Source organism: Ochotona princeps, chromosome 27 (genome assembly GCF_030435755.1).
Source record: "Ochotona princeps isolate mOchPri1 chromosome 27, mOchPri1.hap1, whole genome shotgun sequence".
Classification (NCBI taxonomy): Eukaryota; Metazoa; Chordata; class Mammalia; order Lagomorpha; family Ochotonidae; genus Ochotona; species Ochotona princeps.
Genome location: NC_080858.1, coordinates 5,585,576 through 5,601,827, shown reverse-complemented (window position 1 = coordinate 5,601,827; position 16,252 = coordinate 5,585,576). Strand labels below are relative to the sequence as shown.

General features: G+C 45.2%; 1 protein-coding gene and 1 pseudogene across 2 annotated transcripts in view; one reads left to right on the top strand and one right to left on the bottom strand.

Annotated features, from left to right (window-relative positions):
* The window catches only part of IPO8 (importin 8), a 60,432-nt gene that overhangs the window by 13,287 nt on the left and 30,893 nt on the right, over positions 1-16,252 (bottom strand). The window contains exons 18-20 of one of the 2 annotated variants that reach the window (XM_058655750.1): positions 14,751-14,876; positions 14,097-14,194; positions 11,007-11,102 (exon numbers count right to left, since the gene is read on the bottom strand). In XM_058655750.1, the coding sequence (XP_058511733.1) occupies positions 11,007-11,102; positions 14,097-14,194; positions 14,751-14,876 (320 nt within the window). The remainder of the gene's footprint in view (positions 1-11,006; positions 11,103-14,096; positions 14,195-14,750; positions 14,877-16,252) is intronic. The other variant, XM_058655751.1, reaches the window with a different exon arrangement.
* Positions 15,275-15,875, top strand: LOC118760276 (DNA-directed RNA polymerases I, II, and III subunit RPABC4-like; annotated as a pseudogene).

The following is a 16,252-nucleotide window of genomic DNA, read 5'->3' as shown; positions in this document are numbered from 1 at the left end:
CGAAGCAGAATTGCCGGGATTAGAACCGGTGCTCATATGGGATCCTGGCGCGTTGAAGGCAAGGATTCCAGCTGCGAGGCCACGCAGCTGGGCCCAGCCATGCTTAAGGGAAACCACCAGCATGGGATTTTTCTTTGACAAATTAAATTGCAGGGCCCGGCGTGGTGGCCTAGCAGCTCAAGTTCTCACCTTGAATGGGCCGGGATCCCATATGGGCACCGGTTCTAATCCCGGCAGCTCCACTTCCCATCCAGCTCCCTGCTTGTGGCCTGGGAAAGCAGTCGAGGAAAGCCCAAAGCCTTCGGACGCTGCACCCACATGGGAGACCTGGAAGAGCTCCTGGCTTCGGATTGGCACAGCACCGGCCAATGCAGTCACTTGGGGAGTGAATCATCGGATGGAAGATATTTATGTCTCTCCTCTTCTCTCTATACATCTGATTTTGCAATACAAATAAATCTTTAAAAAAATAAAATTGCAAATGAGTGGGGCTGAAAGTACACATGATGCCATCAGAAAGTCTGTTAAGACAAATTCCCGTTGAGCAAAGTGAATGATGAAAAATATCAACCCGGCAGAATGGCTCAACAGGCTAATCCTCTCCCTTCAAGCGCCAGGATCCCATATGGGCACTGGTTTGTGTCCTGGTTGCTCCACTTCCTATCCACTTCCCTGCTTATGGCTTGAAAAAGCATCAGAGGGTGGTCCAAAGCCTTGGGACCATGCACCCACATGGCAGACCCAGAAGAAGATACCAGCTTGTGACTTCGGGTCGGCTCGGCTCTGGCCCTTGCAGTCACTTAGTGACTGAACCAGTGAGTGAAAGATCTTTCTGTCTCTCCTTTGCTTTATAAATCTGTCTTGCCTTTCCATCAAAAATAAACCTTTCAAAAAAAAGAGGAAAATTATCAAGGAAGAAAACACAGACCCTTCACATTAAGATCCCTTCAGTCCAACCCTAACTATGGACTCGGTCTCATTTTCATTCAGTGTATTCTGTGTTTTGGTTTGGTAACAAAACACACGTGACAGAAGTGTTGTTTGAGATCACTGTCACAATCAGAACTGCAGAGCAACGGAGCCTCAAGGAAATGGAAACCGAGCCCAAAGAGCTCTTCGCGAGGTTTTATTCATCCTAGGATATATTCACTATTTTGTGCAAAGTCATTAGGAATACAAACAAGTAAGCCTAGAATTATCTCCTCACATTCTACTAAAACAAAATCAATTCTCTATTATCGACTGGTTGGGGAAGAAAACAAAATCAGAAATCTACTGGGCCCTAGGCAGCAGCAACAGAAACACAGCCTCTCTCCACACCGGGCTGCAGCCATCTGCGTCAGCCGCAAAGGCAGAGGGGGACATGACCCGGATGCACCAAAGTCTCTGTGATTAACAATGTGGAAGGGAAGCAAGGGGACATGGGACCTGGAGGCTCCACCTGCCTGAACAAGCTTGTTCTGAAAGCTCCACTTTCAGCAAGCCCTACAATGAAGTCAATGACTCCGACAAATGAGGAATGATTTTAATGACTCTGCCATTCCATTTTGATTTTGTGTGTTTGTTTCTGTGTGTGTATCTCAGTGCGCACAACGATGGAAAGAAAAAGGAGCCTTCCAACAATCTGAGAATGTTTACAAATGGGTATACAATTTTTGTTTGCCAACAATACCGCTAAAAAGCTTCAGAAAGCAGGGTCACGCCCATAAGAATCGAAAGGATTTTGGTGCCAGGGTAGCACAAAGTGGTTGGCAGCCAGGCCAGCAGGCCCTCGTGCAAGGGAAGGCTGCAGCAGCCAAGAAGAATCCTCCTGTGTCCAAAGGGACCTCAAGATGGACCAGAAACAGTGCAAATCTACCGCTGGAAAGAACTTAGAAGGGAAAGGAAACCATGTATGAGCGGAACAGTCAGAATGACAGTAGCTCACAACACCAATTAAGAATACAGACGTTTTAAAAAGAACTCAACGGGGATTACAGACTTCAAGTAGTACAAGCAAATGGAAAAGTTGAGGCCAACAACCGACCAGATCTGGCAGAAAAGAGACTCAACACGCTTACAGACAGAATTGCAATGGTCATGCGAAAAAAAGGAAGATACCCAAAATGCTAAAGAAATGTGAAACACAGTGACGCATGCCAATGTACATCACAACAGAACCCAGAGGGGGAAAAAAGAAGCAGAAAGAATATTAAAGGACATAATAATAAAATAATAGTTGAAAACTTCCAAAATGTAAAAAAAAAAAAAAATCCAGGCATAGAAGGCTAAGCTTCCACCTTGGAACCAGCCTCCTACAGGAGCAACTTCCAGTCCAGCTCCCGGGTTACAGCCTGGGAAAGCAACAACATGGCCAAGACCCCACGGACCCCTGCACCCCCATAGGGAGACCCAGTTGAAGCCCCTGGATCTTGGCTTCAGATCAGCCCAGCTCCGGCCACTTCAGCCATTTGGGGAGTGAACCAACAGACAGAAGATTGGTCAATCTCTCTAACTCTGCCTTTAAAACAAAAATTTAAAAACCTATACATCCAAGAGATTCACAAACAAAAAGTGTTATAAATTCAAAGAAGTTAACATAAATCGCTTGTCAGCCTTTTGGCTAAGATCAAGTGACAGAAAGATGTCATAGGAAAAACGTTCAAAAGATCCCAACAGCAGCAGGAGAGAAACAGAATAATTACAAGGGCACCTCAGCAAGGCTAACCATTATTTTTTTTTTTTCAAGATGCTTTTATTTGTCTGAAAGGCAGAGTTAGAAGAGAGACACAATGAAATCTTCCATCTGCTGGTTCACTCCCCAAACTGCCCCTCAGGAGCCAGTGGCTTCGTCCGGGTCTCCCATGCATTTGCAGGGGCCTCAGCACTTGAGCCATCCTCTCTCTCAGACGCATCAGCAAGGAGCTGGATGGGAGGTGAGCAGCCAGGACACAAATCAGCGCCCATGTGGGATACGGGTGCTGCGGACCCAGACATGAGCTGTTGTGCCACGTTGCTGGCTCCCCATCTGCAGACATCAAAGGAATTCAAAGTTGATGCAGAAGATGTACTGCGGGACAAACTGTCAGAGAAACATCCAGCAAGATTATCTTTCAAAACTGAAGGCAAGGAGCCAATGTTGTGATGTAGCGGGTAACTCTCCCGGCTAATAGCCTGGGAAAAGCAGAGGAGGGTGGCCCAAGCGCGTTGGGTAGCTGCCACCCACATGAAGAAGCCCAGCCTTGGCTCTCGGGTTCCACCTGGCCCGGCACTGGCCATGGCAGTTATCTGGAAAGTGAGCCAGCAGGTCAAGATCGATCTGTTCTGCTCTTTCAACTCTCACTTTCAAAATACAAATAAATCTTTAAAAAAAAAAAAAGTGGCAAAATAAACATATTCTCAGATCACCAAAAGTAAAATGGATTCATTATTAGTAGACCTGCTTTACAGGAAGCTCCAGCTTTTCACACTAAGGTGAAGTGATCCAGATGGCAACGCAGTATCACACATGACATCAAAGAGCACCAGTGAAGATAATTACAAAGATATCCTTGATAAAGATATTTATCAAAGACAGTATTGAACAGTATTTCTTTGACTTTCTCCTCTTAACTGTTTCAAAAAGCAAGGGCATGAAAGAATACATTATGACTATATTGCTGGGCCTGTAATATATAGAAATGTAACATACTTGACATTAACAGTATCAAAGAAGAGTAAGGTTGTACTGAAGGGAATGACACCACATGCCAGCATTGAAGCCACAGGAACAAGTGAAGAAAACCAAAAATTAGGAACAGGAAGACATATACTTAAAAAAAAAAAGTCTAGAAACACATGAATTTGATCACTTTTCCTTTTCTCAGAGTCTTTAACAAAATTTCAACGAGCAGGAGTGGGTGTCTGGTGCAGTGGTCAAATCAAGTACCAGAGCAACTACATTCAAGTCCCAGATCTAACTCCTATTCTAGCTCCCTGCTGTGGTGCACCTTGGGAGGCGAAAGGGGATGGCTCAGGTAACTGAATCCATCCCTGACACTGGGACCTGGACTGAGTCCTAGGCCCCCAGTTTGGGCCTAGTAGTAACCACTGCAGGTGTTTAGGGAGCAAACCAGCCTGTCTCTGAGGAGCCAGCACACCGTATGGGTATCCATTCTAGTCCCAGTTGCTCCACTTTCAATCCAGCTCCCTGTTTATGGCCTGGGAGGGCAGCAAGGGATGATGGTTCAAGTCCTTAGGCCCGTGTACCCAAATGGAAGACCTAGAAGAAACCCCTGGTTTCTGCCAGCCCAGTTCCAACCACTGCAGCCATTTGGGAAATGAACCGGCAGATGGAACATCTCTGCCCCCTTCCCACCCACTACCCACCACCAGCCTCTCTTTATCTTCTCTGTGAATCTGACTTTCAAATAAAAACAGGTAAATCTACTAAAAAAAAACAGGCCAGAACTGTCACGGAATAGGTTAAACAATCACTCACAATGCCATTATCAGGCACCAGTTTGAGTTGCAAATGCTCTACTGATGATCCAGTTCCTTGTCAACAGACCTGCAAAAACAGTGGCAGATGACCCAAGTCCCTGAATCCGCGTACCTACAGGGGATACCAAAATGAAGTTACTGGATCCTGGCTTCAGCCTGGCCAAGCCCCAGAAGGTGTAGCTATTTGGGTAGTGAACCAGCAGATGGAAGATCCCTTCATCTCTCTAACTGCCTTTCAAATGAATAGAATAAACTTTATAAAGAAAAATTACCAGGGGGCTGGCATGCTATGCTAGTCCTCTCTGCCTGCAGTGCCGGCATCCCATCTACAGGCGCTGATTTGTGTCCCAGCTGTTCCACCTCTGATCTCGGTCCCTACTAATGGCAGGGGTCTTGGCTCTCTGCACATACATGGCAGACCTGCAGGAAGCTCCTGGCCTCAGACCGGCCCAACTCTGGCTGTTGCAGCCTGTTGAGGAGCGAACCAGCGGATGCAAGACTTGTCTCCCTGTCCTTCTCTCCCTCCACGCTAATTCCTTCAACTAAAATCAATCTGAAAAAAAAAGCAATGAAGGAAAAACAATACAAAGATATTAAAAACACGCAGAAAATAAACTGGCAGGCTAAATTCATGTGTCACAGTAGCAGCACTTAATGTGAATCAATGGATTAAACAACGAAAAGGGAGAAAATGCCAACTGAAACACAGGATCCAACTATACGCTGTGTACAGCGAAGGCACTTCATAGCCTCTCAAACAGAAACGTATCATGCACCCAGAAGAAAGGATTTACTATTATAAAAGAGACATAAAATTAAAGCTATAATTAAGAGATTTTGGTTGAGAAAAAGATCCGTTGGAAATAAATAAGCATTAAAAACACGCATGAACCTCTATAAAAAATTTTTTTTAATTGTTTTCTTCCTCCTTTAAAGAGATAAAGTCCTTGAATTTAACAGTCCCATAATACATAGAGCAAGAACTGACAGAAGGGCCAAGTATAGTAGCCTAGTCGCTAAATCCTCACCTTGCATGCCTGGAATCACATATGGGTGCTGGTTCATGTCCCAGTTATTCCGCTTCCCTTCCAGTTCCCTGCTCGTGGCCTGGGAAAGCAATCGAGGATGGCCCAGGGCCTTGGGACCTTATTCTGATGCGGGAGGCCTGGAAGAGGCTCCTGGCTCCTGGTTTCATATCAGATCAGCTCAGTTCCAGCCATTGTGGCTACTTGGGGAGTGAACCAGCAGATGGAAGATCTTACTCTGTCTTTCCTTCACTCTGTAAATCTGACTTTCCAATAAAAGTAAATAATAAATCTTTAAAATTGACAGAAATAAAAAGAGAAATAGGTAAATCTGTAATAAATTTTGGAGGCTTCAGTATCTCACTTGCAATGCTGACAACAACCAGGTGAAGAACAGCACGGAAACTGGACAAGACTGAACACTGCAGACTAGCTGAACCTAACGCCCAGGACGTGGGCAAAGCACCTCACTGCCAGCAGCACACCGAGCACTCCCAGGGCAGACCACACCAGAGGCAGCAAGCAAGCCTCGACACGTCGAAAGGATGAAATCATACAGCGTAGGTTCTGGCCTCGCAAGGGAGCCCAGTGTGCGAAGATCAAACACCCTTGGAAAAAAACCAACAGGACCAGAACAAGTCACACGGAATATGAGAAAATAGTTTGAGATAAAAATTGAAACACATAACTTCAGCTATTTAGCTAAATTAGTGCTTGAAACTTTACAGCTGCAGATGCTTAAATAAGAAAGTTCTGAAATCAATAACCTGAACTTCTACTTGAGAACAAGAGAAAAAGACCAACAAACTAAACCTACAACAAACGGAGGGGAGGAAAAACAGAACTGAAACTGGGAGAACAGAAATGTGACAAGATGAACAGTGCACAGACATTAGCTTGACCTTGGGCAGGGGCGGGATTGGGCACGGAGAGTCCTCAAATCCTGAACAGAACAGGATCATCGCTGTGGACCACACTCAGAGACAAAAGGAAATACTACGGACAACCAGATACCGACATGTTAGATAGTGACGGACAGAATAATTTTGGGAAAGAAGCAAACTACTGAACTTGACTTCAAAGCTAAAAATATGAACAGATACAAAGAGATGACTAGCTGGTATCACTGCTAAAAACTAGCAAAGAACATCAACCCTCACAAACTCTTCGAAAACACGAGAACACTCCCACAACACCATGAAGCCAGCATTACACTGATACCAAGCCAAAAACACAAGAGACACACAAGAAACAAGCATCTCTTATGAATACAAGTACAAAAAAATATTATTTAAAGACACCAGCACACTTAATCCAGAAATAATTCTGAAACATCATTTGCTGTGACCAAGTGGATTTTATACCAGGAATGCAAGGTTAACATAAAAATTAATTAACGTGATACCCCACATACAGAATAAAGGACCAAAACAACATTATCATCTCAACACACGCAGAGGCAGATCTCTGAAAGTTCAACAGCCCTTCAGGAGAAAGACTCCACACACTAGCAACAGCCGAGAACAGAGAGGGCACTTCCAAAAACCCTGCACACACAGCAGTAGACAAGCTTTCCCCAAGACAGGAGCAGGACAGGACACGTCCTCTTCCCACACAGCCCTTCAGCACTGTGTGCCAGGTGCTACCCAAGGTCATCAGTTAGAGGGGAAAAAAAAAAAAAAAACATGATTAAAAGCCCCAGGTTGGATAAGTCAACTGTATGTGCAAATGCAAGCTCTGGCTTAAGGAAATCCTAGGGAATCCACTGAAACACTATCAAGACCAAAACAAGTTCAGCCAAGAGGCAGGATTAATAACACCGCCCCATTCCTGCACACTGACAATAAGCCTAAACATGAAATTAAAAAAATACCTTTCACAACATGATTACAGAGAGTAATTTTAAGTAACTTAAGAACAGAAACAACTTGCATTGTATAACAACAATCAAATATTGCTGAAAGAAATTAAGGGTAGCCTAAATAAAAGACAAGACATCTTACATCCTGGGATAGAAAGATTAAATATTCTTCCTCTTTACTTTTTCTGTGGCAGATGTGGAAGACAGATTAAATACTCCAAACATGGCAAAACTTCGCAAGCTTATCTATATTTTCTGTACAACACCTATCAAAACCACAGCCTGGCTGGTTACTGAAATTGATGGACTAACCTCAACATTCCCACAGAAATTCAAGAAAACCTGAACAGAGTAACAGTCTTAGAGGCAAAGTTTAAAGTTGTAAATTTTCTGATTTCAACGCCAACTCCATAGAAAATGAAACAAAAAATAAGAAAACAGGGAAAAAACTTATATTTTTAGTCAACTAACTGACAAGAATGCCAAGTCTTACAAATGCTGTTGAAATAACACGGGTCTGGGGTGGCAGCCTAGTGGCTAAAGTCCTAGCCTTGCATGAGCCAGAATCCCAGAAGGATGCCAGTTCTAATCCCAGCTGCTCAACTTTTCATTCCAGTTCCCTGGCTTATGGCCTGAAGAAGCAGTCAAGGACGGCCCCAAGCCTTGGAACCTGGCATCTGCGAGGGAGATCCAGAACAAACTCCTGGCTCCTGGCTTCAGATCAGCTCAATTCTGGTCACTGCAGCCACTCAGGGAGTGAACCAGCGGATGGAAGATCTTTCTGTCTATCTCCTTCTCTCTGTAAATCTGCCTTTCAAATAAAAATGAATTAAAAAAAAAGAAACAAAGATTAACATAATATCCATAAGCAAAAACTGAATTTGGACTCTACCTTCCTATCGAATACAAAAGCTCAAAATTGGGCCCAGTGCAGTAGCTAGCAGCTAAAGTCCTCACCTTGCACGTGCTGGGATCCCATATGGGCGCCAGTTCTAATCCCGGCAGCCTCACATCCCATCCAGCTCCCTGCTTGTGGCCTGGAAAAGCAGCTGAGGATGGCCCAAAGCCTTGGGATCCTGCACCCACACGGGAGACCCAGAACAAGCTCCTGGCTCCTGATCGGCACAGCTCCAGCAGCTGCAGTCACTTGGGGAGTGAATTAGTAGATGGAAGACCTTTCTGTCTCTCCTCCTCTCTGTATATCTGCCTTTCCAATAAAAATTAATCTTTAAAAAAAAAAAGCTCGGGCCCGGCGGCGTGGCCTAGCGGCTAAAGTCCTCGCCTTGAACACCCCGGGATCCCATATGGGCGCCGGTTCTAATCCCGGCAGCTCCACTTCCCATTCAGCTCCCTGCTTGTGGCCTGGGAAAGCAGTTGAGGACGGCCCAATGCTTTGGGACCCTGCACCCAGGTGGGAGACCCGGAAGAGGTTCCAGGTTCCCGGCTTCAGATCGGCGCGCATCGGCCCGTTGCGGCTCACTTGGGGAGTGAATCATCGGACGGAAGATCTTCCTCTCTGTCTCTCCTCCTCTCTGTATATCTGACTTTGTAATACAAACAAAAATAAATAAATCTTTAAAGGATACCATCAACAAAATGAAACGACAACCCACAAATTGGGAGAAAATTAAACCAAGTCTTATCTAATAAAGGACTTCAATCTAGCATATAACAAAAAACAAAAACTCTACAGTAAAAAATAACACAATTAAAACTAGCAATGGTAACAAGTGCTCAAGCTAGCGGTTAAGACAGCCCTGGTCCACACTGCAGAACCTCTGTTAGACTCCCGACTCCAGCTTCCTACCAACGCGGACCGGACACAGAGGGGGTGGCTCAAGGAACTCGGTTCCTGCCACGTGGAATGCCTGGAGTGTGTGCGCGCCTCAACGCCGGCAGCTAGACAGTGAACCAGCAATGAGGGTGCTCATTCATGCACGTGCTCGCTCGCTCGTTCTCTTGCTCTCTCCCTCTCCCCACTCCCCCATCCTCTATCAATTTTTTAAGATATTCAAAACAGGCCAATCAGCCCATGAAACCACACTTGGCATAATTAGCCATCCGAGAAATGCAGCCAGGACAAGCAGCAGTGTCCAGGAGTCTTACCCAAGACATATAATATTGGCCCCTTCATTTTTGAAAAATAATTTTGGTAGATTTGGGTTGATGGTTTATTTTTTCTCTCCAGCACATCTTTTGCATATGCCAGCACTTCACCTCCTGGGTTCCCTCACATCTGCTAAGAAGTAAAGATGGGGGCCGGCACGGGGGCACGGCCGGCACGGGGACATGGCCGGCGAAGTCTTGGCCTACAGTGCTGGCATCCCGTATGGTGCTGGATGGAGTCCCGGCTGCTCCACTCGCCATCCAGCCTCATTTGTGGCCTGGAAAAGCAGTGGAGCTCCTGGCTCCTGGCTTTGGGCTAGCCCAGCTCTGGCCATGATCAAAATCTGGACAGAGCGAACCAGAGTACAGAACATCTCTCCCTTTGTCTCTAACTCTTTCAAATAAATAAAAAATTTTAAAGCAACCATGAGGAAGTAGTGCTTCGCACCTCCCAGGATGGCTGTAACAAAGCAGTGTTTGAGGAACTGGAGAAAATGAACCCTCATTTACTTCCAGCGAGAACTGAAAATAGTGCAGCTACTTTGGAAACAGCTCCTCGTATGATTAGGCAGAATTATCAAATGACTCGAGATTTCCAATCCTAGAGAATGAAAACGTGAACATAAAAACCTGTACGCACATGTTCCTAACAGCCTTGCTTACTATAGCCAAGAAGTCAAAAGAACCCAAACGAACACCAAGCAATGAATGGATCAATGTGGTATGTCCACACCATGGAATGCTTCTCAGCAATAAAAGATTTGGAATACTGATACATACTATAATATAAATGTAATCTTGACAACCTAATGCTAAATGAAAGCAAGATACCAAGGAACATACGTCGCACTAGCAAAAAAAGTTCGGAACAGACAAATCTATACACCGACCACAAGGGGGAAGGCCTAGGGCTGGAGGACATGAGGAGTGACTGCTAATGGACAGGGGGAAGTGGTGGTTTGGAGTGAGAGCAGGAAGGTGACGGAATGTTCTACAACTGCGGTAACAGTTGCACAACTTTGTGAACCACTGGAGGGTACCTTCCAAGGGGCACAATGGATAGCGCCGGACCTCGTTCAACAAGCCTACTACCAAAAACACAGGGGGCCAGAGAACACCAAAGGGCAAGCTAAAGTGCAAAACTCTTCCTCAGTTGCTTCAAAACTTTGTAAGTAACTGATCGTACCACTGTAGTATCAAAAACTGAACTTACCTGAGAGTTTATGAATTTCTGCATCATAATGAAAATGATGAAATAGTAATGAACACTTTTTAAATCTCAAGGGAAATTTTTTCCATAGTATCTTAATTTCTCATTTGAAAGCCGATCTTGGAGCATGTAAACGGTACCAACCAAAACAAAAGCCACCCATTCTTCACTGACAGCCCCTTAAATGACTCCATAGTTTCTGTGCACATCCCCTGTAAGCTAAGATGCATGCTCCAGGGTCCACACTGCCTGTCTCCTCTCACTGTCATTTAGATAGAACGCCGACCGGGCAACACGTTTTAGACGTCAATGTCAGACAGGCTGCTCCCCGCCCATGCGTCACCTGGTCGATGCCCCTTCCCTTGCATTGAAGGATGATCACTTCCAGCAGCTTGGCTGCGTGGCACTCTGCGTCTTCTCCTGCCTCTCCATACAGCACCTGCAGCAAGCACAGCACAGCCCAGCAGTGAACAACACGGCACCGAGTGTAGCCGAGGTCACGTGAAGCCCACAGAAACTCCATCAAAGGAACCCAAGCTTGGCATGCATTGCAAGTTTACCTTGCCATGCAAAGGAGGTTACAGCAAAGATCTTCTGTCCTCTGTATTTACTCTATGCCCTTAAAAGGTAAAATAACCCACACTTACTTGACTCAGATAAATGAAGCAGGCTATATAAATTAACTATTCAGACACATGAAGCTTCCCTCAGGACATATCAAACCAGAACAATAAAATGAAATCAAAAGAAAACAAAGCACCTTTTTTGTTTGCTTCTTTGTTTTTTTGTTTGTTATTAAGCACCTTTCAATATCCTTAAGCAGACTGCAAGATCATGGTTTTCCACGAGGTCAGGCTCTGGTGCAGCCCAGGCCCAATGTCAGCCCTAGCAGGCACTGGGTGACTGAACCAGCCAATGGGAACTCTCTCTCTCAAATAAAAATTAAAATAAAATAAAAATACTTCCCATGGGCATTACAGCCATTGAGAACTATGTGGTTTGACAGTAGATGACAGTAACAATTACCAGATGGTTCCCTGCCCTCAATTCTGTACCGTCACCACCACAAACAAGTCTACAGTGGGCACACTCACAAGACAGACACCATGTAAGATTCCCAGAAGAGGCGAGCCTACTGCAGAACAAGCTCATGACAAGTTCAGACAGGTGGAAAAATTAATACACTTAAAAGCAAACATGGACACTTCATAATTCGTTAAGTCCATTTTTTTAAAGAAATAAAGGTGAGAGAAGAATTTTAGAAAGAACGAAAGGAAAAGGACCAGGAAAGCAAAAAGACAGAGTGAAGAAAGTACGCAGTAGGGCTAGCCCTGTGGCGCAGAACAAGCCACCACCAAAGCACAGACATCCCATGCAGGCACTCACTCCAGTCCCAACTGCTCCACTTCCAACCCAGCTCCCTGCTAACATGCTTGGCAAAACCGCAGAGGACAGCTCAAGGGCTAAACCTCTGCTACCACATGGCAGACTCAGAGGGATCTCCCGGCTCCTGGCTGCAGCCTGGCCCAGCTCCAGTCACTGTAGACATGAGGCAGTAAAAGAGCAGACTGAAAATCTCTCTCGCTACATAACTCTGTCTTTCAAGTCAATGATTTTTTTTTAAAAACTGAATTCCGAAAAAAAAAAAAAAATTCAGGTAATGATGACAGATTACACATTCTCATTTAACTTCTCTCCCTCCTAAAAGGCCTCCCAAGTAACAGTGAGGGTATTTGAAAGGCATACATTCACAAAAGCACGGAAAAGAAATATAGCATAGCTTCAAAGGCTGGAAACTGACAGTGGACAGAGCTAAGAACCGAACTTCCTGCATAAATATACGCTCACCCTCCAGGCCCAGGGATCAGAACCCAGCTCCCAAGCATGAGTGGCAAGCCCACAGCTCTGCCACCTGCCAGCCCGGTGCCACCTTACTCTCCCATAGTAGATACTACGAAAACGCTAACAGCACCTACCTCATGAAGTTGTATGCCAAAATAAGGAAAAACTCATTCTCTTTTCATACAATTTCACTTACTTGTGTTTTTCTTAGTGCTGGTTTGGTTTGCTTTTAGTTTCCAACAGGGAAATCAAAGAAAGCAGATCTTGTAACTTAAAGGGCTCTGAGAGGCAGCCATGCAGCCTAGACACTAAGACGCCCACGTCCGTAACAGACTGTGTGAGTTGGATAGTCGGGCTCTGACACCTAATGCCAGCTGCCTACTAATGCCAGTCGTTACTGGAGAAGGTGGTGGCTCCAATAGTCAAATTCCTGCCTCCCAAGTGAGAAACCTGAACAGACGGCCCAACTGCCAGCTTTAGCCCAGCCCAAGCCTTCTAACCTGTAGGCAGTGAACCAGTGAACCAAAGATAGGAAACCTGTCTCTGTGCCTTCCAGATAAACCAATTTTTAAAAAAAACAGATTTCAAGATATGATCAAATAGGGCTAAATGTAACCTGTGGAAACAGACAATCATGTTCGGGCACAAATTCAAGGGCTGCCATTATATGCATAATAGTAAAGGTGTTTTGTTGCAGCTGTTGTAATTTTTCTTAAGATTTTTTTTTTAATTGAGTAGGCATATATACAGAGAGAAGGACAGAAAAAAAAAGATCTTCCATCCACTGGCTCATTCCCAAAGCGGCCACAATGGCTGGAGCTAAGCCATCCGAAACCAGGAGCCAGGAGCCTCTTTTGAGTCTCCCATGTAGTGCAGGGTCCCAAGGGTTTGGGCCATCTTCCACTGCTTTTCCAGGCCAAAAGTAAGGAGGTAGATGGGAACTGGAGCCCATTTGGGATCCCAGCACACGCAAAGTGAGGGTTTATGCACTAGACTATCATGCTGGACCCACTTTTGTATTTTTTATCTCAAATTCTTTATGCCTAAAATTTCAAATATCTGGCAACTTCATATATATTCAATCATTAAAAAAAAAAAGTTGTCATCCCATCACCGATTAACAAACAGCAGCTGAAGACAACCCAAGGACTTGGGCTTCTGCCATGCACATGGGAGATCAGGAACATGTTCCAGGCTCCGGCTTTGGCTTGACCCAACCCTGTCTGCTGCCATTTAAACAGTGAACGCATACATGCAAAACCCCTGCCTGTCTCTCCCTCTGACTTTCAAATTAATTAAGCCTTTGAGAAGTGGCCGTCTGTAGGAGGCCTGCCCAGGCTGCATGCCAACGCCACATCATGCCAACGCCGCATCCCTGCTCCTGAGGGCCAGCTGCTCTGACAGCCCACAACACCACAGACATGCCCCATGGCCCCAAAAGGCAACATGAAACTTCCCAATTGCAACCACGCCAATCTCAAAGTCTGTGAACACACAAAATGATGGAAGATATACAGCTAAAATGGAACTACTGGGTAACAGAGGACTAGCTGTCTAAGAAACAAAGTGTACGACCCAGTGCGAAGCTTACCTTTCTACACATGGTGAAAATGATTTCTAAATTTTTTGGATTTGCCAGGAAAGTATTTGTATCTATGGTCACATAATTATGTAGGAGAGGCATCATGTCTAGAAAAAAAAAATTGAAATCCCAGTGAGACTTCAGTGACAAGGGTAGGGTAAATTCCTCCCACTGAAATTGTGAAAGCAGCCTATGCAGCTCCCACACATGACTGTCCTTTGCAAGAATAAAATCCCCCAGAAGGAAATGATTCAGCTGCCCTCCTCCCACGTGGGGCAAGCGGAACCACCGGCCCAGTGCAGCTCGCCGCCAAGCACTCTCTCCACCCGCACTCACCTGCTCGCTTGTGATCGGCTCTCCCGCCTGGTGGCCCAAGCATCTCACCCACCACTACTGTCTGCAGGGCTCACTGCTGAGCTCAGGACAGTGCCTGGACTGTCAGGCGGTGGCATTCTAAGAATCTCATGGCCTTACCACCCACGTCCATGCTCTGGGTGAGAACTGCAGACAACAATAACACCTCCAGCCTCCCTCCTCTGCCTCGAGGCCCACGGCTGAAAAGCACCAGAGAGCAGCTCCACCCTCGGTCCAAGGAGAGCGCGGTAACGCTTCCTGCCTGTTCAGAAACCTAGACACAGACACACAGCCGTGTTCAGGCCATACCTGTGAAATATTCAAAGCTGCTCTGATGAAAAATCTCATACAGTATTCCCAGGAGCTGCCACATCTGAGGGGAGATGGTGTGGCAGGTTAAACTGTACGCCAGGGAGAGAATTTCTTCGTAAAACTCTGGAAGCGAGAAAATCAACAGTCAGAATGTCAGACAGGAGCAGAAGAGAAGGGCAAGGATGAGCCTGGCACACCCCGTGCCTGCGTGCCTGCCACCCTCACGAGGCCCCCTCTTGGGGATCCGCAGGCCCAGCCCTCTGCACCTGCTTCTCATGGGACCACCCTCTGCTCAACTCTCCTCTAATGCTGGAAAATCATAGGTAATGTTTTCTGTTTTATAATACACTTTTATGCATACGCTATATTAGAAATATGGGAAAGAACAGATTATGACACATCTCTCACACATCTTAGTGTTTAAAATAACACTAGGAAAAACAGAAATCCACACGTACAGGGAAAGAAAAAAACTGAAACATCATTAACATATACAAAAACAAATGAAGAGACCTGAAATCATGAAATTACCAGGAGAAAACAAAGGTCCACGTTCCATGACATTAGTCTAGGGGATGACTTTCTTAGACATGACCCCAAAAGCACAAAAACAAAACTGGGCTAATAGGATGTCAAACTAAGAAACCGCTGCACAGCAAAGGAAGCTACAGAGTGCAGAGACATCTTACAGAACGGAAGAAAAAAAACTGTCAACCATTCATCTGATGCAAGACCACAACTCAAAATAAAGAAGAAACTCAAACTCAACAGCGAGAACATGACTTGATTTTAAAACACTGGGTGAAGCGATCTGAACAGGCATTTCTCAAAAGAAGATAGGCATGGCTAAAAGGTACATTAAAAAACTGCTCAACATCGTTTATGAAGCAAATACACATTGAAACCACGAGACCGAGATACTGGGTTAGTTCTTTGGCACACAGGGCCAACGGACACCCAGAAGGATGTTCAATCCCCCCACGCAGCAGCCAATGATTTAGATTCGTGGAGAATGTCACACAGAAAATGAGATAAAATCCAGGGATTCAATCGGATGTAGAGTGTGGATACACAACACTGTACAGGAGGACAAGAAGATGGGTGGTTTGTGATGCTCGATGAAGCCTGCCAGGTGAGAGGAATGTCTGCACTGGGATTTGCCGAACATGTTTCTCCTTGTTGTACAGCTTTTGAGATAGCGTGTCCATCTTCAAACTACACATGACTGCCCTTTCAAAACCACATTGTATTTAGGTACCTTTTAATATAAGGAAATTGTTCAAATACTTGACTTAGGATTTGATCTTTGGTGATGTGTGTTAAAATTACTTTCTTACGCTCTGCTTCCAATGACAACCTAGAACCATCTGGGGTCCTCTGAAAGTCTAAAGAATCAATGACTTGGAAAACAAAACTACAATGAGACATAAGCTCGTAGCCAGAACAATGACCATTCTCAAAAAAAAAAAAAAGACAAACGTTGGAGAGGGGAAGGACAG